A 23,350-nucleotide genomic window follows, 5' to 3' on the forward strand; every position below is an offset into this window, starting at 1 on the left:
TGAAAGTTTTTATTCGTCAAATATCAACCAGTGTACTTTTTTAAACCCTTTGCACTAGTATGTTAAATGATTTTGCAATAAAATTTAAAAATCGAAATACAATTATAAATAAACACAGCTTAAACGAAAATGTTAATTATAGATAATACCTTAATGTCTTGCTCTATATATACAAGACTAGTTTGTGAGTGTAGTTACCGCCAGGATAATATACTAGTTCGGTATCGTAGTACAATATGATTAAAACCTCAAAGTGTAGGATGACTACTTTAAAGGAGTCTTGTTTTTTTATTGTTTCTAATAGGTAGGCAAATGGATCAGCAATTAGTTACTGGTCTCAAATATCCATAGAGATTGTTACTGTTGGAAATTTGTTGTAAGGGTTGATCCCTTACATTGCGTCCTATGTTGGGCCAAATTGTGCGTATAATAACATATTCGAAATTTGAATTCGATTTTTTTTTATACTATATAATATACGATGTAATATCGTAACGCACGAGCTCTGTATGATACATCATAGTGTATATAGCCTTATTTTACAACCAAAATACGATACCTGTATACTCTCATCAGATATTCTACTGCCAGACAGCAATACCTTTTGTTGTGTTATCTTAGTTCCAAGGTTTGTGCTCCATTTGCGACGTAAGAATAGATTGTTATCAATTCTTACAGCGTCAATTAGTATTGGGAGAGGTATCACTCACATCAGGGTAACCATTTGCCAGTCTTATAAATATATGTATTGGTGGCAGCGATGGCTGAGCGATAAAATTGTCATTTTTTGTGTTCGGTGGTACGGCGTCACGATGAATTAAAATAACACGTGGTATAGCGACAGAAGTTTAATTACGGATTTACAACTTTGTTCTTAAGTAGCCAAACCGACAGTTTCGCTTTGGAGGTGTGGGCTGATCAGTTACTCAAACGCAAGTGTCGTTATCCAGTCCCCATGCTCTCCAACACGACTCTGTCCACGTGACTTTAACATCCATGACGTCACCGCGTTTACCCACTTTTTTTCCACTAAAAAACCAGCGATACATACTCCGTCTCTACGGGGGGCATCACGGGATCGCTTGCGCATTCTACCGTAACGCCCCGACGGTTGGCCCACCATGGGCTTCCAAGCTAGAGCAGTTCCCGGGGTACAGAGAACATGTCTACTCCTGGCGACGTTTACAGCTGGAGGAGAAGCTGCGCATAGCGCTGCTGTCTTCTCCCCGGTCTTCTTCGTCGAAGCGAATCCACAGAGGCACTCTCTTTACGCGCTCGCTCCGCAGTCTCTTTCTGCGACATTACACTTTCGCAGAAAGAGGTGCATTTACCCACTACTATAATAATCAAATAAGTTTCTTTTAATCAAAATGATTGGCTTCGCTTCCGCTAATAGTGATTTTAAAGTTTGTATTTTAACATATATATTGTATTGTTTCAGGTAGTCCTGCGGCAGAGTTCAGTAGACATAGAGTCGTGCGGCCGCTGGTGCATCATGCGAGAACGAAGAGGGAGATCACGTCGACCAGGCATGCGGTAGGTATTTTTTTTTATGGTATTGGTTGGCGGACGAGCATATAGGCCACCTGATGGTAAATGGTCACCATCACCCATAGAAAATGAAGCTGTAACAAAATATTAACTATTCCTTACATCGTCAATGTGCCACCAACCTTGGGAACTAATATGTTTTGTCCCTTGTGCCTGTATAGGGTTGCCAGGTGTTAGGATAAAGCAGGACATACGTAGGATTTTTGATTGCTTGTCCGGCCAAAATAAGCGGCATCCGGCCTGTTAGGATTTAGGTAGGATTTTTCAATTTCATCATCAAATAATTTTTGTTTTGTTATAATATAACGACTGATGATTAAGAGAGTTAGAGACTGATTTATAATAAAGAAATATTAGCTTGATTTTGCTTTTGTTTTATTAAAATTCAATCAGAAAATCTGTCAGGACAAACTCACAGGTCTGTCCGGCTTTTGCGTCTGAGGACCTGGCAACCCTATGCCTGTAGTATATTTATTTATATATATTTATTTATATATACCTATACACCATTGTATTATCTGCAATTATACATGGTAAAGTGGAATAAATGTCATCCCAGTCGTATTTGTAATTATCGTGTCGACGGTTGTAAAATAAAATGCTTTGCCAGTTCGATTCGAGTGTTTATTCCGGAATCGGAAAGTAACGATACTAATTATTTCTGCTTGAGAGTAGACTTTATACTAAGAAGTTAGTATGATGCACAAAAATACATAAAGATGCAAAAAGCCACGGAACACTCCTAGCTAAGTTCAAAGCTTTACAGAAGTTTATACAAGTTCTACTAGTTGAATAACCATCGAATTTTCGATTTTCGAATATTCAGAAAAAAATTAAATGTTGAAAAAGGGTAACTACTGAGTTTCTGCCGGTTCTTCTCAGTAGAATCTACTTTCCGAACCAGTGGTAGCTTCACTTAAATAAATCACTTAAATAAGTAAGTTAAATGGCGATTCAAAAGTGCTTGTAAAAGCCCACTTGAATAAAGTATATTTTGATTTTGGATTTTTTTTTGAAATAAATACACCAATATTTATTTAAAAATAGAACAATGAATGATTATAAATTTAACTTGCTTGTATTTATTTTAAGCTTGTAATTAATAAATTAATTACATTTAAAAATATCCTTCACGAGTTTTGCATATATAACTAGACTGACATTCATACAGTTAAATATGTTAAGGTAATTGATGCTATCTATAAAGTAAGCATAATATTTATTCGCAATTAGCACGTTGATAAAACTGAATTAGCTAAAGACCTTGAATGTTTTATAGTTCTCGAGGTTATTGTTTTAACATTTCTATCCAACCTCGAAACAAACTAAAACAGAGGAAAGAAGGTGTTTTACTTTGTGAGTAAAGAAATTATTATATTTCTTGGTGATGGGGCTTTGTGCAAGCCCATCTGGGTAGGTACCAGCCACTCATCAGTTATTCTACCGCCAAATAACAGTACTCAATATTGTTGTGTTTCGGTTTGAGTAAGCCAGTGTAACTACAGGCAAAAGGGACATAACATCTTAGTTCCCAAGGTTGGTGGTACATTGACGATGTAAGCAATAGTTAATATTTCTTACAGCGTCAGGTGGTTACCATCAGATGGTCCATATGCCCCGTCTGCCAACCTATAACAAAAAAAATTTAACATGCATTAAATACCATAAACACAGACAAAACAGAGAATTATATGTATATAATAATACTATAGTTGTCGCCCGCCCGCCCTTACATTTTAGAATTTCGGTTGTCATATTGTGTTGAGCAAAAATAAAATAACCTATATCTTTGATTGGAGTTCAAATTTGCTTCATACATTATTTCATCAAATTCAGTTCAGAGGTTTAATAGTGAAAGAGCGACAGTCAGGCAGACAGAGAAACTTTCACATTTATAATATTAATATAGATTATAAATATAATGTTTCAAGAGTCGTGAAAATTTATAAATATGTTAATATGCACCGTTTTCATTTACCTTGCAAGATTTAATAATAATAATGTAATAATAATAAAACGAAACATAACAAAGTATCACTTATCCTAAAATACATGAAACAAAGAAAAAATAATAATAACTAAAAATACAACTACAACAGAACAAGTTTTGAGAGTAAAAATTAATAATTAAAATAATATTAAACAATAAATAGTGTGCCGCAGTGTAATTTAGCCAAAAGGAACCACACATGTTAAAAAATCAAGTCTTGTTATATTTTGCTCTTGTTATATATCGTATCATTACAGCTGCGAGTTTAAACTAATCTAGAATCTTTTAAAACGTACAACGAAATAATAATGCTTAAATTAAAATTAAATATACACAAGGTTGATTTTGTGATAAAAAAAAACTATTGTCTGGATTATAAAAAGGAAATTATTATTTGTTGATTTTTACAGGATATCCAAAAATATTAACTGTAGTTCTAATTTAATATGAAATAAGTAATATGAATAATATGGTATGGTATGTACAATGCTGATAAATGCATTTTAAATCTGTAATATCTTCGAAAATATTCATTAAAATTACACGTTGTAAAGGGCCGTACTGATCTTTATTAAATGCACAATGTATTTAAGGTACTTAATTGGATAAGCATTGACGCTGTATTCCTTGAAATTGCGTCGAAAAAAGCCATTATGTTCCGTAAAAAGTTAAGGAAAAATGCAAGCTACGTAGCTAAGCTAAGCATACATAGGGACAGACAGCGGTAAGCGACTTTGTTTTATACTATGTAGAGATTTATAGTTACTTGGAAGAGATCGCTGGCTTAATAAGGCATCTTGCACTTCAGGCACAAAGGACATCTTAGTTTTTAAGGTTGATGTAGCATTGGTGATATGAGGCGTGATAAATTATAAGTGTTAAGATAGAAAGACAGACTGTTACTCATTTAACCAATGACAATTAGCAGTGGTTACCATTTATCAAGGCGTATTTTCAAGATAGCTTACTTAAATAAGGTATTTCAGGTTTGAATGGATTTAAATTAGTATCTGTTATCATCACTACATATTATAAAACACAGTTGCTTTCTCTGTCCCTATATCCGTATGTATGCTTAAACCTTTAAAACTACGCAACGGATTTTGATGCGGTTTTTTTTTTAATAGATAAAGTACTTAATTCGAGAAGAAGGTTTTTATATACAATACATGAACAATTTAGTAAAGAAACACTGATAATATTAGAAGTCTCTATTGTGATGTCATATTTTTGCACCCGTGCAAAGCCGGGTCGCTAGTAAATTATAAGTGTTAGTCATTTAACCAATGACTATTAGCAGTGGTGACCACTTATCAAATGGCTCATTTATCAGACTGCTTACTTAAAAGGTATATTTCAGATTTGAATGGATCTAAATTAGTATCTATTATAGAGTAATAGAATAAGGATACATTCAAAGTCAATTAGAAATATTATTAAACCGAATTGCGAAGTGGAGCGTGAATGAATCAGTGGTTCCAAGTTCGTAAGCACAGCTGCAGCTATTGTCCTGGTTTTCCTTAATCAAATATATGTACGAGAAAGGCAGCAAAGGAATAAATAAATGAAAGTAAAAAACACGAGGAACACAATGGGTGCTTTATTTTATACCAGCCCTTTAAAGGAACAATGATATTTTTTTACAAATGCATTTGTATTTAAAGTCGAAAGTCGAGTGAGCGCATTTACGAAATGACTAAATTGGATCATCGTTTTGTTTCAAGATTTGATACTGTATGATGTAAAACCTCTTCGATTTACGTTTTTTTTTTGTTGGTGTAAAACCTCCTTCGAATTTCTCAGTAATAAGACTGTTATCTATAGATTTATAACTTGGCTACACATCGAAATCCCAATCAAAACAAAAGACTCGCGGAATTGTAAAAAATACACCAATCAAGTATCAGTATTACAAAATAGATAATCATATATCAACAGCAACGCATAATAAAGACCAATCAGTTCCTTTTATAAAGTTCGCTCAACGTCAATAATCTTTACCAGGTTTCCAAAAATGGTTCTAATCAACCAGTTCTATCGGTTGAGCGCATCTAACAGCATATCCGATGACATTCCAATCATACAAGAAGGAATTCTAACTAAGCTATTTATGCGACCGAGATGAACTTGTGGTTAAAACACAAGAATCTTAACTTAAAGATTGCAGGTTTAAATCCGACAAGCATAGCTGGCCAAAATACTTCTGTGAAAGAGATTGTCGTGAGGCAGCCTTCATGAATTAGATGTAATGCATACACTTGTATTCACTTTAGAAGCAGCGTTGTGGTATAAGGTCGAAATCTTCTGCTCAAGAAGGCTTAGGCCAGCGCCACTTGCGTTACTTTTATATACTATTATAGTGTATACACAGTCTTACATTTAAGTGCAAAAATTAAATTTAAACATGTAGAAATCAAATATGTTATATATTTTATATACTCGACTCGTTAGGCGACAGTTAATCTTGTTTTGTTAAGGCCAGATGTGAAATGATTCTCAGAAAAAAAAACTTCTATTGTAATAAAATAGCAGCGATCGCGGATGGTTTGCTGGCACTTATTGGAGAATTCTGTTGTCTGTCTTCGAAAAACATCAGGTCTTTATGATATTTTAGTGGGACCTTTTTTGAATAAACCTCTTTCGAATGTTAAAATATTTTTCCAAATACATCTTTATATAACAAAGTTATGCTGATCATACCTTTAATATCCAATATGAGAACCTTTGTCTATTTTAAAAACGGATAAAATATGTAATATAATATTTGTTCCTATTCCTACCTACGATTTCATTTACAATATTAATTAATTTTTTTACGTGTCGAAATGCTGAACTGATTTTTTCTGGTCTGACTGGTCGTTACAATAGCGACGAAGCTTACAGATAACCTGTCCAATTCAATATTGAAGATTATTTAAAATAATGGGTATAAGATTTAATTGACTTAATTACAGTCAAAGTAAAAGCAATCTCCGGAAGGGAAAAGAAAACTATCGGATGTGAGGAGAACTAGTAAAAAAAGGATTATCGCCAATTTTCATGATTACTTATTATTTTGTAGGCGATCTTTTCATTTCCAAGTTTTGCAATTCTATAATCTCACTAATTATAAAGTTTATTATCTTTTTCATTAAATTAAGCAAAACTCTCAGACATTTTGATGGGTATTTAAGCAACAGACAGTATTTTAGAGTTCTAATATGTAATAGCGTATGAAGGAAACGAATATAAGGCAGCCGATGTAATTACAAGCTTTGCTAACGTTACGCAGTTACATTCTACTTATTACATGAGTAATTATCGTCAGCAAGTCTACTGAGATAGTTTCCTATTTCTTGCGATTGTGACGAGGGAAAAGGTTTTGTAACTTCTGTTTCGATATACGTGAAAATACATTTCTAAATTTGAATTGAATGAATAGTTTCTTTTCTTTTTAATGAATTTCTGGAAATCCGCAAAGATCGAAAACTTATATGCCAGTAGTTAAATTAAAAAATGAAAGAAACGAGATTACATAAATCTAGAATTTTGTTTATAATTCACGAGTATATACATAACTTCAAATATGTATTTAATATATTATAAAATTTATAGCGTTTACTAAAAACTAAGATTTATCTTAGTTTTTAGTAAACGCTTATATTGTTTTTGTAATGTAATTATTTGGACTTACTTATCAGCAAAATCATAAAACTATTTTGTTTCATATTCTATAAATAATCAAAGAATTTACACGAAAAACCTGTAATAGTGTTTTAGTAAGATTGCCAAATTAAAATAAATTATATTGAAATATATTTTGATTGAACTCTAATAATTTCAGGAGGGTATGCATCATCCAGAGTTGACGATGACGATAAATATAGATGGAGTAGAACATGTCCTGGATCTCCGGCTCAACCAAGATCTAGTAGCTGGTGACCACATAATCAGCTATCAAAAAGACGGAAAGACAGTGCTGCATAAACCTAAGCTTGAAGTAAGCATACCGAAAGCAAACAGCATTATCATATATTTAATGAAATAATAAATGTAGCAACACTTTATTTATATGGAAACCCAATTTAATTTTTTATACTAACGATTTTTCTTTCATTAATATTGATATAGTCGAACTTTGAAAAGTCTTTTGAGATGTTCTCATAATAAAATTGGCCAAACATTTATTGAGATTTACCATAACTGTTCTTGAATACTTAAAGTGTCGTTATCATGTAAAACAAGCGGGTCATAACAGTTATTTTTATTTAGTTCCAGCATTGGGTTTTGACGACAATAATTTTCGTATAAATGATTCCAGGAACTTGATATATGCCAGTATTCTGGCACGGTTCGAGGCAAGAAGGGATCCTGGGCTGCGGTATCGACCTGTCACGGTGTTAGAGGCGTCATACACGATGGAAAACAAATGAGATATATCGAACCACAAGGTGAGTTAAGCCTATATATTTTCAAAACGATTTACTAATGATATATGGTGGCGTTTCTATTGTTCACAACAATATTAAAACAGGTTTGTCTGTATAGAAGTATACAATAAATTAGCCTAGTTTTAAGCACTATGACCACCATTCTGCAAGTATAGCTCTGGCGATCATCTCTCCGTTGAAGAAATACTTTTAAGAAATCACCTCATCGATCTCAGATTTGACCACAATCGGTGAAGTTTACTCCAATGTTCGGCGTTCGGGCTTTTGTCCCAGCACCCTGGGTTACAAGAATCATCTGTAAATAGTATATGATTTGAATAGATGGCTCATGCTCATAGGGGTCTCTTAGGGAAAGAGTTTCCGGGCAGGAAAGGCACCACAATTTATCAATTGTGCTACCTTCAATTCTTTATATACATAGGTGTGTTTAGAAAGTGTAGTTACAAGATCGAGGGATTTCACTATATATCCTGCTACCCATCACCCATGGCTACCTCCCATTCCGGGTAGCATTTGATTTCTCATCCTCAAATCTCCTCTGACCTCAAAAATAAAGTTTAATTTAATATTGCTATTTCTCTTTATTTCAGGAAATGAAATAGATTCAGAGCACTACATCTACGACCACTCTGATCTCGAAACCGATTTCCATTGCGGGTACAGTGGGGGTGTCACCAATAATACGAATTACGATCCGGACTTAATGAAGGAATATCAAAACAAGAAGAGCAAGGAAAATAGTAGAATACATCGGGTAAGTGCATGTAATATGTTATTTATTGACACAATTGAATAAGTTATTGCTCTGTAAAGATAAATTTAATTTAGTGAAAACCAATACACATTTTACAAACTATGTAGGTATGATACTTTGATGATTCACAACTTAATTCTACGTTAGATCATTAGATCATATAGATCACTATTACTAATTACAAACCTGTAAAGAGAAACAACATTAAAAGCAATTGCTTCAATAGTTTTCTATTATTTGAGAAATATCTCGTTAAAACCTGCTTACTTATTTTTCTATCAAACCAAAGACCTTTGTCTCACCATAGAGCACAGAGCAGGTCTGCTGTCCACAGATAACGTATGCAGGGAAATTCAAATTAAATGAAGACCGAGAAGAAGAAGAGCTTCATTTACATGCATCATAGATAAATCATTTTTAATTTAAAGCCATCCATCTTTTTCTTTAGATCTATCTAGTTAAATCCGGTTTCAAATGTTTAATATTAATCCAAGGTTTAAGAGCATGTCTAATTTATTTCTGAAGAGTTATAATTACATTTTGGTTTAGCAATTTAATCAATAATTTTAATATTATTTTATAAATCAATGTTCGTAATGCGATTATCAAAAGAAAACATTTCTAATTGATTAGTACTGCCAGGTGGAATATCTTTAAATATTTTCACAACTAAGTGCAAGTAACGGTTTTTTCTTCAGTAGTTATTGTTGAGAAGAATAATTAGTTCATTTAATGGTTTATTTCTTGTGACTGAAGTGATTTGATTTTAAGAATTTACTCGTATTTTGCAACCAAGAAACTGTCTTCGAATAAATAAAGTTTGTAAGTTGAGTTGAGTTCCGATTCCATTACATGTATAGGAGTTGACTACAAATCTTAATCCTTACGAAGAATATGAATAGACTGGTTATGAATGTTATCAACCTTATATAAATTACAGCTTATATGACTTACGGCTGTTATCTTTGAGGAAATTTCAGTAATCTAGTCGACTTCGAATAAAATATATATTGAGGCATCTAAGGTGCTTCGGGCGTATCCCCCATCCAAGTCCATACTCTGAAAATTTGCTTTGGCGCTAACGTTATTAAGATGCTTACCTTTGTTTAGTTTAAATTAATTAATGTCTTATGCTTTGTTATAAAATGATCGTTGATATATTTTAAAAAATAGTTACCATAACTATACACTTGTAAAGAATTTCCCATTATTACGAACTCTTAGATGAAAATGTTTCTCCGCAGTACAAGCGCAATGTCGACGACACAGAATTGCGTGGACCTTTCAACGCGAATAAATTGTCACGATACGTTGAATTGGTTTTGGTAGCGGATAATAGAGAGTTCAGAGCGAACGGCGAGAGCATCACTACAATACATCGACAGTTGAAGGACGTCGCCAATATCATTAATTCGGTAAATATAACTTGTTAATATTTATGTATAACTTCACTAGACGATCAGGTAAGATTTCCAATTTTGAAACAGCTTCCAACGGGAAGAAACGGCACGAAATTCACATATTAGCTCTTTTCAAATAAATTGATTTACAATACTGTTTTACCATAATGAGAAATGAGAGCTGAGGCGGCCCAGTGGTTAGAAAGCGTGCATCTTAACCGATGATTGCGGGTTCAAACCCAGGCAAGCACCACTATATGTATGTGCTTAATTTGTGTTTATAATTCATCTCGTGCTCGACGGTGAAGGGAAACATCGTGAGGAAACCTGCATGTGTCTAATTTCATCGAAATTCTGCCACATGTGTATTCTACCAACCCGCATTGGAACAGCGTGGTGGAATATGTTCCAAACCCTCTCCTTAATGGAAGAGGATGCATTATCTCAGCAGTGGGAAATTTACAGGCTGTTACTATATTTTACTTTACTACTTTTACCATAATTAGTGTCCTATGATTGACCCCTAGCCTAAATCAAGCCATTTATTCTTATTTCTTGTATTAATAGCATATTAACATTTTTGTCATGTAATTGGTCCCTATTTTTATGATGATTTCTTGTGCGGAAAAATTCCTATTCGTGTTTTTTTAAATGAAATTTAGCAAGGTTTTGTTTTATAAATAAATACTTCTTTTTAGGTGTATGCTCCTTTAAATATTTTTATAGCACTCGTCGGTGTGGTTGTGTGGACTGAGCGAGACGAAATAATATTAGAGGAAGACGGCGATAAAACTCTCACACACTTTTTACACTACCGAAGGAATAGATTATTGTATACCATACCGAACGATAACGCACATTTATTAACGTAAGTGTTATCTTAATATGTACTATTTTGAATAAATATTATAAGAATTATTAATTTAAATTCATGTCTTCGATTTTTATGGATAAAGGTGAAAGTGTCAAAATTAAGAAAATGTTTCAGACGCCAAAAGTTTAAAGATGGAGTTGTAGGCAAAGCTCTAAAAGGTCCTATATGTACCTACCAGTTCTCTGGTGGTGTTGCCACCAACCACTCGGAGGTGATAGGTCTAGTGGCCACGACCATTGCCCACGAAATGGGTCACAACTTCGGCATGGAACACGACACGGAAGCAGATTGCAGCTGCCCCGATGAGAAGTGCATAATGAGCCCCTCGAGTACCTCCGTCACGCCCACACACTGGTCTTCCTGCAGTCTTCGGTCCTTAGCGCTTTCCTTTGAGAGAGGCATGGATTATTGTTTACGGTGAGAATTATAATTTGTCTTACAAAAGTTTGCTTATCAAAATTCAAGGAATCAGATGAAATTTAGTAACGATATATTATTAAAGGAAAATGTATTTGATACTTATTTGATACTGATGATGTTTTTTACAGCAACAAACCGAAGCGTCTCTTCGATTCACCAACATGCGGCAACGGGTTCGTGGAGCCGGGCGAGCAATGCGACTGCGGACTCAACGGCAGCGCCGCATGTCTCGCCTGCTGTCACCCGCACGCCTGCGTGCTGCGCTCCAACGCGACCTGCGCCGTGGGCGAGTGCTGCGACCCGCAGGTGAGCGTCCGTCTCGCTCGCACAGTGCCCGCACGCGACCTGCGCCGTGGGCGAGTGCTGCGACCCGCAGGTGAGCGTCCGTCTCGCTCGCACAGTGCCCGCACGCGACCTGCGCCGTGGGCGAGTGCTGCGACCCGCAGGTGAGCGTCCGTCTCGCTCGCACTGTGCCCGCACGCGACCTGCGCCGTGGGCGAGTGCTGCGACCCGCAGGTGAGCGTCCGTCTCGCTCGCACAGTGCCCGCACGCGACCTGCGCCGTGGGCGAGTGCTGCGACCCGCAGGTGAGCGTCCGTCTCGCTCGCACTGTGCCCGCACGCGACCTGCGCCGTGGGCGAGTGCTGCGACCCGCAGGTGAGCGTCCGTCTCGCTCGCACTGTGCCCGCACGCGACCTGCGCCGTGGGCGAGTGCTGCGACCCGCAGGTGAGCGTCCGTCTCGCTCGCACTGTGCCCGCACGCGACCTGCGCCGTGGGCGAGTGCTGCGACCCGCAGGTGAGCGTCCGTCTCGCTCGCACTGTGCCCGCACGCCTGCGCGCTGCGCTCCAACGCGACCTGCTGTGATCACACGAACGCACCTTCAACCACCATCTACCATATTCAGACAGTTTACCAACGAGAACATTAAATTATATTCGAGGATAGTGAAAAGTACAGAACAAAATTGTTTTACAAATAATTAACTCATAATTTTGATTACAGACGTGTCGGCCAAAATCAGCGGGTACGGTTTGTCGTTCGGCTGACAAGGAGTGCGACTTGCCCGAATTCTGCAGCGGGTACTCCGAGTTCTGCCCGAGAGATGTGTACAAGATGGACACGACACCCTGCTCCAACAATGAGGTTATTTGACAAACGCAATAAAAAAATATTATGAATTTTTTATCAAATTTAAATAGCATATCTTTTATGCTATAGGATTGCGGACGAGCATATATACCATCTGATAGGAAGTGGTTATTTCCGCCCATAGATAATGGCGCTTTTAGAAATATTAATCATCCATATCATATTCCTTGTGCCTGTAGTTACACTGGCTCACCCTTCAAACCGAAACACAACCAAACTAAGCAGTGTTGTTTGGCGGTAGAATATTTAATGAGTGGGTGGTACCTACCCAGACGGGCTGGCACAAAGCCCTACTACCAAGTGAACCTAAAATTGTATATCTAAAACTTATACATACAAATTCCTATAAGATCTCTTCTCTTTCTCAGGCTTACTGCGTTCGCGGCTCATGTCGTACGCACACCGACCAGTGCCGGCTGCTATGGGGCTCTACTGGCGCGATGTCGGACATACGATGCTACAATACTTCTAATGTAAAGGGCGACAAGTGAGTGATTATACTTGAAAGAAATCAGTATCGTAAATATATTGAAAGTAAAAGACAAAGTTGATAATCCAGTGTGAATACGGATCCGCACTGGTGCAATACTAATGCTAAATAGGTATTCTACAGAATTTGTTTCTTTACGAAATCACATTAGAATCTTCTAAAATTACCAATGTTTTACCAGTGAAATAGCCCTTTTTACTCAATGCATATGTATGTATACACGGTAAATATACCGAAATAACATTTTTTAGAATTTTTGTCTGTCTATCTGATTGTTTGTTCCGGCTAATCTCAGGAACGGCAGGACCGATTTTGCCGGGACTGTTACTGGCAGATAACTGATTTAATAAGGAGTAACTTAGGCTACAATAAAAAAAAGTTGTTAAATTCAAACGCGTACAAGGTCGCTGGCACAGCTAGTCTATTATAAAAACTGCATCAAAATCCGTTAAGTAATTTGAAAGGCATACATATGAGAGTCGATCTGGCCCAGTGGTTAGAACGCGTGCATCTTAACCGATGATTACGGGTTCAAACCCAGGCAAGCACCGCTGATTCATGTGCTTAATTTGTGTTTATAATTCATCTCGTGCTCGGCCGTGAACGAAAACATCGTGAGGAAACCTGCATGTGACAAATTTCATAGAAATTCTGCCACATGTGTATTCCACCAACCCGCATTGGAACAGCGTGGTGGAATGTGTTCCAAAACCTTCTCCTCAAAGGGAGAGGAGATCTTTAGCCCAGCAGTGGGAATTTACATAGAGCCAGAGGCGGAGAGCGACTTTGTTGTATACTATGTGAAGATTATAAATGTTTTTAACCATTTAAACTTGCCAGATACATAGAAGGTGAAAATGTGTACACAGGAAAAAATAAGTTTAAAAGGTATACTTATCCCTAGAAGAGATTTCTTCCAGTATACCCAAGAAAGAAGAAACATAGACAGGAAAGTTAAAAGGTAGACAGGCAAAATCATACAACAGGAGAAAAGTTACAAAACCACAAAATAAAATATACTAAATTAAAACTAAAATTACAAAACAAAAAAATATATATATTAAAAAACTTACTTGGTGGTAGGGCTTTGTGCAAGCCCCTCTGGGTAGGTACCACCCACTCATCAGTTATTCTACCGCCAAATAACAATACTCGGTATTGTTGTGTTCCGGTCTGAAGGGTGAGTGAGCCAGTGTAACTACAGGCACAAGGGACATAACATCTTAGTTCCCAAGGTTGGTGGCGCATTGACGATTTAAGGAATACTTAATATTTCTTACAGCGTCATTGTCTATGGGCGATGGTGACCACTTACCATCAGGTGGCCCATATGCTCGTCCGAAAACCTATACCATAAAAAAAAAAAAAAATTATAAAATAATAAATGTTTGGTTGATAGGAAAGGAAATTGCGGCTACCAGAGAGGCGACCAGCCTGAATACTACCGGTGTGCAAGGGAGGATGTACTGTGCGGTCTGTTGCAATGCAAGCATCTCAACGAAAGACTGGAGTTCGGTATGGAGTCGGTCTCATCTCTCTCAGCTGTCTTCATCAACAATAATGGTATGTGCTTGTCTGTATAAAACATGTAAAACTCATACAAAAAAAAAAACAGAAAATATTGAATAATATCAATGATTTTGTAGTAAACAGATATGTTATTTTGCAAAAAGTGATGACTAGAAAACGTCCCAATTCGGACGTTTGCCTTTAGTTGTTTTACGTAGTAATACGTTATAATACATCATAATTACGTAGTAATACGTTTTGCGTAATTAAAACATCTAGCTATCCCTTTTACTTATTGTTTTTATCAAACTATCATTTTTACTTTTAACGAAATGTAAAAATAAACTAAAATAAACGGTCCCCGGCGCGGCACACTTTTTTCTGTTGTTTAGTATGGATATAACATATCTGTTTATTAGATCATTGAATAATATATAAGTATTATTAAAGTTATTAATTTCGGGATATTTACCATGTTTTTTATTTTTGTTCGGTGAAGCTCGATATTTCGACATTGTCTGCGAATATCTACAGTCTCGTGAACAAGACATTCGTAAATATCCCGAAATTAATAACTTTAATAATAAAAATAACCATGTTAATTTAAAATCTAATATATAAGTAGCTTTAAATTTAATTCAATACCGTAACGTACACGAGAAAGGAATTATTATTATTTCACAAAGTTAAATTACTTTGAATGAATGAATTTGTAAAGAAATTATGAGTGATTGAATGAATACAAATAATTATTCACTGCCTAAGGAAGCCAGTGTAATAAATACAAGGCATTGAACGGTTCATTTCTATGGTTGGCTGCTTATTATTGGCTGTTACATAATCGAATGAAACTACTCGTTTACATGACGTATATACAACGTTTTGTTTCAATAAGTCAGTGTAATTATAATAACAAGATACTTCCTACAAGGAGAGTCGAGATGGCCCAGTGGTTAGAACGCGTGCATCTTAACCGATGATTGCGGGTTCGAATCCCGGCAAGCACCGCTGATTCATGTGCTTAATTTCTCTTTATAATTCGTCTCGCGCTCAGCGAAAACATCGTGAAGAAACCTGCATGTGACAAATTTCATAGAAATTCTGCCATATGTGCATTCCACCAACCCGCATTGGAACAGCGTGGTGGAATATGTTCCAAACCTTCTCGTCACAAGCTGTTGTTGTTTGTTGTTGTATATTTCTTACAAAAGACAAAAGCGATCTTTTATTTGAGATGTGATCTTTGTTCTTAAATATTACTTGTACTACCCGATTAGTTATCAGAATAAATCAAGAAAAATCTTTGACGATATGAATCATATGTGTCCTAGTCGTAATTACATCTTGATTATGTAAATCTAAATAAATATTGATCTTTGTGTTTATTTGTTAATGGGTTTGAAAGAATCTCCTAAATGAAGATTACATATGAAACTGACATATATTATAATACATTTAATAGAATTAGAGTGTCTGTTTGTAGTGTTAAGATAATCGTTTTTTTTTTATACATGCATATGTATGTATACACGGTAATAGCCTACCGAAGTAACATTTTTTGCAATTTTTGTCTGTCTGTTTGTTTCGGCCCAAACTCTGGAACGGCTGAACCGATTTTGATGGGACTTTCCTTAGCAGATAGCTAACATAATAAGGAGAACTTAGACTACAATAATAATTTTAATGTTAAATTCAAACGCGCACGAGTCTCGGGCACAGCTAGTATATATATTGTATATGTATAATTACATTATATGTATAATTTACATTCATTGAATCTCATAATTGAATTGAAAGACCACCCAGTATTAACTTGTGCCTTAATTTAAGTAAGTATTATGTTACTGGAATAAGAACATGGTATCGCTATTACATATATTTTTTCTCTTCACCAGGTACCATTCTGACGTGCCGTACTGCAATGATAGATCTGGGGCTCTCGGAAGTGGATCCTGGAATGGTACCCGATGGTGCCAAGTGTGGAGAAGACAAGGTATGAGAAATATTTAAATAAATGCGTTTTAAATTGTAAGTTCTTTTATTAGGTAAGTGTACTTAGATTTATAAATGAAATATGTAATTATAATCGATATATAATAATCATTAGGAACTAGAACGCAGCGAGGTCCCTTTTATTTCGATTATATTTTATAATGTACAGACAAGGCTTACAATACACTGATGCCTTTTATAAAAGGCCTTACCTTCATTGAATTAATCTGTTCCATTCCGTATTGATGTTACCACGCAAGGTCAAATAAGAATGGCGTCGAGCTCGAAAAGCACGTATATTTTTTTTAACTTGTTGTTACTGTTCTTTGACAATGATTTTAGGGTACCCGAGGGTAAAACGGTGCCTTTCATTCCACTTTCGTTCGTCGGTTTGTCCCTTAGTCACCACACTATATCTCATAAATCGTCATATGTACTATATAAGCCATAAGAAATGATAATTGTAAACTCAATTTACACAACCAATAGAAATAGCCCCTATCCCTATCGCGCCATTCGACGCTATTCGTCGCTATAGATTCTCGCGTCAGAGAAAGCAAGTGCTTGTAAATCGACGTGAAAAATTGACGAATATATTTGGTCATAAGTTATTACGTTTGTGCAAAGATCATATTGGCATGAGAAATAAATATTGATAATTTGCGATAGCGTATTCAATTTGGATGCCATCGGTTTTACGAATTTTGCCGATGCTACATCTAAGTTTCGTACAATACATTTTTTTCACCTTCTTATGACTACTTGCCTTATATTACGTTATTGTTGATTTATTAAATTAAGATTTATATTGCAGATGTGTCTGAATCAAAAATGCGTACCAGTAGCGGGAGTCGTTGAATTGATATCGCAAAAGCAAAACTCTGTGTGTCCCTCCAACTGCTCGGGACACGGCGTCTGCAACTCGGAAGGTAAAATGATTTATATTTTTAGCAATCAGAAGGAAAAATAATTAAAAAAAAAAACAATTAAAACAACCTATAGCTAATTTATTTAAAAATAATCTCAATTTTTAACAATAATTCAAATTATAATCAAATTTTGAGCAATCCCAAACAACCGTTAATTTCTGATATGGCAAACACTTAAATAAACACAAAACCACAATTATAAATAAACGGTCTTACTTCCTAAGTACTGAAAGTACCGACACTCTTACCGACCGACGACTGATGAGCAAAGTGACCTGCAGTCTTTTTTTTTTTTTTTTGTGTGTTGTGTATTGCTGTTGGCCCTACTGGCCTTCACAGCATCACCTGACTTTCGGGCGAGAACTAATGTCCCCTGCCCTGAGGTTGAGCGCGGGGCTCTAAATTAAAACTAAATTAAAACTAAAGTTCGTCCTGAGGGTGTCTCCTATGAGATCGCACCTCGGCTCAGAACGAAATCGGTGGGGAGTGATTCTAGCACTGAGTGAATTTACTGACGTCTCGGCCGCCTCCGAGACGTCGCATAACTGGGTCCTCGTTTCCGCCGGCGGAAACGCTGTGGGTGTGTGGTGTGTAGTGTGTTATTCCCTACAAATGGTTTGTTTGCGATAGTGAGGCTATCGTCTGTGTCGTTCAGGACGTGCATAGGTCGCCTGAGTCTATTCGGAATATTACCTCTTCGAGAGGTGTATTGGCAATGCAAAGCAAAGCAATCAGCGGATTGCTGTGTTCTTTAGCTCTCTCAAAATACGCCGTCGATAGTATTTTGAGATGCTTCGCGATCGAATCGATGTCGAAGTCCTTATGGAGATCTACATTTCGGATGTACCACGGCGAGTCCGTGGCAATGCGGAGAAATCTATTTTGAACGGTCTGCAATCTTTTGATTTGCGTCGCCTTGATATGAGCAAAGACAGGGCTCGCGTAGGTCATGATAGGATGAATGCAGGCTTTGTATAGTGTCGTCTTATTTCTAAGGGACATTTTACTCCGCCCGCATAACATCATATACAGTCTTCCTAGTACGAACGCTGCTTTGTTTCGGACTCTAGTTACGTGAGATTTGAAAGTTAGTCTACTGTCTAGGGTGACCCCCAGGTATTTCGCTTCCGGTTTCCACGGTATCGGTTTATTGAATATTTTAATGTCTCCCGGTTGGCCCTGATTCCATTTTATGTAACTGGGGTTTCTACTAAAGTGTACTGCTACACTTTTTTCCGGATTAACTTCGATTCTCCATTTCCTAAACCAGTTGCCTAGTGCGTTGGCTGCGGATTGGAGTCTCTTTGTGATGACCTTAGTCGAGGTTGAGGTCGTATAGAGTGCGGTGTCGTCCGCGAAGAGGGCTAGGTTGACCATTGGAGTGGTCTTCGGAATGTCGTTGGTGAATAAACAGTAAAGAATGGGAGATAGCGCGGAGCCCTGAGGGACTCTTGCCCTGATAGGGCGAGGTGAGGACAGGGTTCCTTCAACTCGGTAGCGGAAGGTGCGATTCGTCAAGTAGTCTCGTATGGTGAGCACGAGTCTGTCTGGCAGCCCTAGTAAGTGTAGTTTATATAATAAACCATTGTGCCAGACTTTGTCGAATGCTTTCGCTACGTCGAAGAATAGAGCCCCTGTGGAGGTAGCTTTACTGTAGGCGAAGCCTTTTAATATGTCTTCCGTTAAGCGGTGGACCTGGTTGACGCACGAGTGTCCGGCTCTGAAGCCGAATTGCTCGTGTATCGTGATCTGTTTGGCCTGAACGATGGCCTTGATTCGCGCTAGTAGAATTCTCTCGTATATTTTTCCGAGAGTGCTCAATAGGTGATATGATAGGTGCAATAGGTGAATAGGTGATGAGGTGATGGGTCGGTAGCTCGTGGGCTGATTCCTAGGTTTCCCTGGTTTTGGGATCCCCATTACTATGGCTTCTTTCCATTGGTCTGGAAAGGAGCATCCTGCCAGAAGGGCATTAAATATTAGCACCAAGAGAGAAATGATTTGGTGCGGGAAGCTTTTAATCGCTTTATTGGTTATCCGGTCCGCACCGGGAGACTTTTTAACCTGAAGGGCTTTGACGATCGTTTCGATTTCGTCGACTGACGTCGGAGTCAGTGACTTGCAGTCTATCGAGCGATCGTTTTTATACGAGTCGGAAGGTACGCCAACTACCCGCAATAAGTTCGGCTTATAATATAAATAAGTTCAAAATGTCATCAAAGTTAATAATTAGGATGATGATGCTGTTTGGTCGATTTCGATAGTCATTTTGAGTGAGCCAGTGTAACTAAAAGCACAAGGGACATAACATCTTAGTTCCCAAGGTTGGTGGCACATTGACGATGTAAATAATAGTTATATTTCTTACAGCGTCATTGTCTATAGATGATGGTAACCACTTACCATCAGGTGGCCCATATGATCGTCCGCTAACCTTTACCATAACAAACTAACTGCGCAGATATTATAATACGAAAATATGTCAGAGTGTTCAAACAGGGCACTTGTTTATATTCTTGTTTATAATCCGTAACGCCCAGAGTATGGTCAGTTGCAGGACCAACGATGTGCTACTCGGGGTACGAAAGTAGGGCGTTATTTTATAAAAAAAAAATGAAAAATGTTTCCATTTATTTTAGATGATGAGTGTGAATGTGTATATTATCAAATCAAAATAAATTTTATTCAAGTAGGCTTTTACAAGCACTTTTGAATCGTCATTCAAGAAAGTCAGAAGTTACTCTTTTTTAACATTTAAAAAATACAAAGTCATGTTAGTTAAATACAATTATTTAAATTAATATATCCTGCTTGGAAGTCACAGTATTAACTCCACGCTTTTTTATCATCTATAAAATCTTGTTTCGAATAATATGCTTTTTCTACCAATGTATTTTTTACAAACGATTTGAATTTACGAAACGGCAAAGTTAAAAATGTTTGCGGAATTTTATTATAGAAACCTTGCCCCAAGAAGGATTTATTGACTTTACTGATATTATTATGCGTTAATAAGGCTTTTTTTTCGCTAGGAAATTGTCATTGCGAGCCCGGCTTCGCTCCGCCGCTGTGCGCTCTACCGGGACCAGGAGGTTCTATCGATTCCGGCCCAGCCACCGATTCAAGCAGTAAGAATCGACATATACATCAAAATTTTATAGCAAATTCCTTTAATGCATTTGGTGTTTATCAATCGTTACCATTTTTCAGTTCAACGAAATTTCATGGTGGCGATGTACGTCATATTCCTCTGCATCGTACCAGCGATTCTCCTCATCATGTTCCTGATGTACTATTCGAGACACAATGTCCTCACCTGGTGGAAGAAACCAAGAAAGACGTACGTATCGAAATTGTTCAGTAAGGGTGTCGTTGGCAAAAATGCCAATAATCCAACAAAATTAACAAAAAGTAACTTTAATTTTAACTTAAAACGGTTTCCTAGCTCCACCTCTTTTATAAGACTACTCAGTTTTAAACGTAAGGATAATAATGAATCTAAATCTGTTGATAAAGATAGTAAATGCTCGCCTAACGCTCAGACCGTAACTGAACACATATATGACAATGTTTCAAATGACGATCACGATTACGAAAGCGTTAACAGTAATACGGATTTGAATAAAAATAAAAAAACATGGGGAAGTTCTATAATGAATTTCATACACAAGAACGAAACAAAAAGAGTAACTGTAAGAAAGATACATAGGAAAATCAATAAAGAAGACATAACAGTAGCTAATGATGACGTCATCGTTAAAACTATGAACAACAAACTAGCTCTAAACAACACAAATAGTGCAAAGAATAATAAACATAATGTCGTTATAATAAACACTGGTTTAGCATCCACTACTAATAAGAATATAAGCAAAGCTGATATAAAACCACTAAACAATTCTATAGATAAAACTATTACAGTCGACACTAAGTTAAATTCAGACAAAGTTATAATTAATAATCGTAAGATTAAAAATAAAGATAATTTGGTAATTGTAAACGCGGGATTAGCTTCAACTACGAATAATAATATAAAAAATATGAAAGGTAATAACGAATTAGGCAAATCTAATTTTAGAGATTTACAAAGTAAATTCAATCAACAGACTGGCGTCAAAATTGATCTATCGAAATCACAAAAAAAATGAAAATACTCAAATGAAACTCTAATTAATAATTTAAATTAAAATTTGTTAGATTTTATGACCCAAAATTAGATTAATACGATATAAATATTATTGTTCAAAATACTTTTACTATAGGAATTTAATTCTAAGAATGAATAACTAAGTTTATATTTAAATAAATGTACATAATATTGAAAATTATCATTAAAAATTAAGTCGTCTTAATAAGTGTAATTTTTGAGGTACTTGATAGTATAGGCACGTTTTATTGTTTTGTATTAAGTGTTTGCTTGATGTGATGTTTCGTTAGTTGTGTTTTGCTTTTGGTTTAGAAATATATTTAGATAGATATAATAGTTTTATTATTATTTTACTTTAACTTGGCTTTGACTTTAAAGTACGGCCAGTAATTTTGCAACTTCTGGACCAAGTTTTTACTTCTAGAATATAGTGGAATTCAAATGTACAGGACTTCTATCTGATACGCAAATGATAATTTAATTATATAACTCAAGTATACATTTAGCCAAGTCGAAGTGAAATAATAATAAGTAGATTTGTGATGTCATTTTTGCTATTGATATACGCTACTAAATCTCCGATGACAAACATCAGTATTTACGGATCATAATAAGCATGCAACACATGAGTAATCATTATCTCATATCATTGAGTTGCCAGTGTTGCCATTAATAAAAAAAAAACGTTTTATTGCTAAACGTATCTCCCTAATTCTAACCAAAGATACTGTTAATGGTATATAGATAGTATATATGTTTTAAATATGGCCTCGAAAATAGGAAAGCCAAGCCGAATCTGATTTTTAAACCAATTCGAGATGTTTGCAATCGGAGCCTAAGATTTAGTTTCATGGAAATTCCCCTACTCTCTCATATAAAATGATATTACTTTTCTTAGTTCTAATGAATGCTCAATCTTATTAATCTGTATCCTGTTTATCTAAACATGTAGCCTGATTATTCTTCGCATGTTTACAAATTAAAGTGAATTTGGTATCATATATTTGTATGTGTGCGACATATATATGTAAAAAGCGACTAAAGTTTACTTGTGTTTGTATGCACACATACATAAACTTTGAGTGTATACTGTAACATCTACTGCAGATCATTGACTATTTCGTTCATGAATGCATCATCATCAACTAATCTCAATCAAAATAAGTTTATTATAATAGGCTTTGATATTTGAGTTTGAAATTTTACATGTTTAAATTTGTTCTAAAACTACTTTTAATACTAATACATATTTGTTTGGTATGTAGATTCTACAAGAAAAAATCAGCAATAAACTAAGTAACAATAACAAAACAACAATACATATACATATATACCAAATTCTCTTTATAGACTTACATACATAGTTAACATATCCTATTCTTCTAGCACTTTCTTCTTTCTAGTTTAACATAGTAATAATAATTTTACTTTTGTTATTTTATATTAATAAACTTAGTCGAGTCTTTGGTTTTGTTTTTTTTTTTCATTTCATTTCATAATTAAATGTTGTCAGATTTTTTGTGCTGGCAATATTTTTGTTTCATTAGTTTAGTGGATGCTGTTTTGTCGGGATGTTTTGGTGAGTGGCATTGGGTTTCTAAGCTTTGCATGCTGTAAACTAACTTACTAATATATGTTTCAATTATGGGGCTATTCATTTATTACATAAGACGATCTAGTGTGGAGGGGGGTCGAACATGTCTTATGTTTTCTT

The 23,350-nt window shown here is 35.9% G+C and overlaps 1 protein-coding gene across 1 annotated transcript in view; it reads left to right on the top strand.

Annotated features, from left to right (window-relative positions):
* Positions 1–23,350, top strand: part of LOC124539599 (disintegrin and metalloproteinase domain-containing protein 22) — a 95,310-nt gene that overhangs the window by 66,481 nt on the left and 5,479 nt on the right. Inside the window, exons 2-16 of the mRNA XM_047116895.1 lie at positions 1,442–1,536; positions 7,365–7,520; positions 7,842–7,971; positions 8,562–8,725; positions 9,970–10,140; positions 10,824–10,993; positions 11,114–11,416; positions 11,548–11,725; positions 12,423–12,563; positions 12,938–13,056; positions 14,459–14,622; positions 16,464–16,561; positions 17,375–17,489; positions 20,522–20,617; positions 20,700–20,829. Coding sequence (XP_046972851.1) covers positions 1,442–1,536; positions 7,365–7,520; positions 7,842–7,971; positions 8,562–8,725; positions 9,970–10,140; positions 10,824–10,993; positions 11,114–11,416; positions 11,548–11,725; positions 12,423–12,563; positions 12,938–13,056; positions 14,459–14,622; positions 16,464–16,561; positions 17,375–17,489; positions 20,522–20,617; positions 20,700–20,829 — 2,230 coding nt within the window. The remainder of the gene's footprint in view (positions 1–1,441; positions 1,537–7,364; positions 7,521–7,841; positions 7,972–8,561; positions 8,726–9,969; positions 10,141–10,823; positions 10,994–11,113; positions 11,417–11,547; positions 11,726–12,422; positions 12,564–12,937; positions 13,057–14,458; positions 14,623–16,463; positions 16,562–17,374; positions 17,490–20,521; positions 20,618–20,699; positions 20,830–23,350) is intronic.

The sequence above is a fragment of the Vanessa cardui genome, chromosome 23 (assembly GCF_905220365.1).
Source record: "Vanessa cardui chromosome 23, ilVanCard2.1, whole genome shotgun sequence".
Taxonomy (NCBI): Eukaryota; Metazoa; Arthropoda; class Insecta; order Lepidoptera; family Nymphalidae; genus Vanessa; species Vanessa cardui.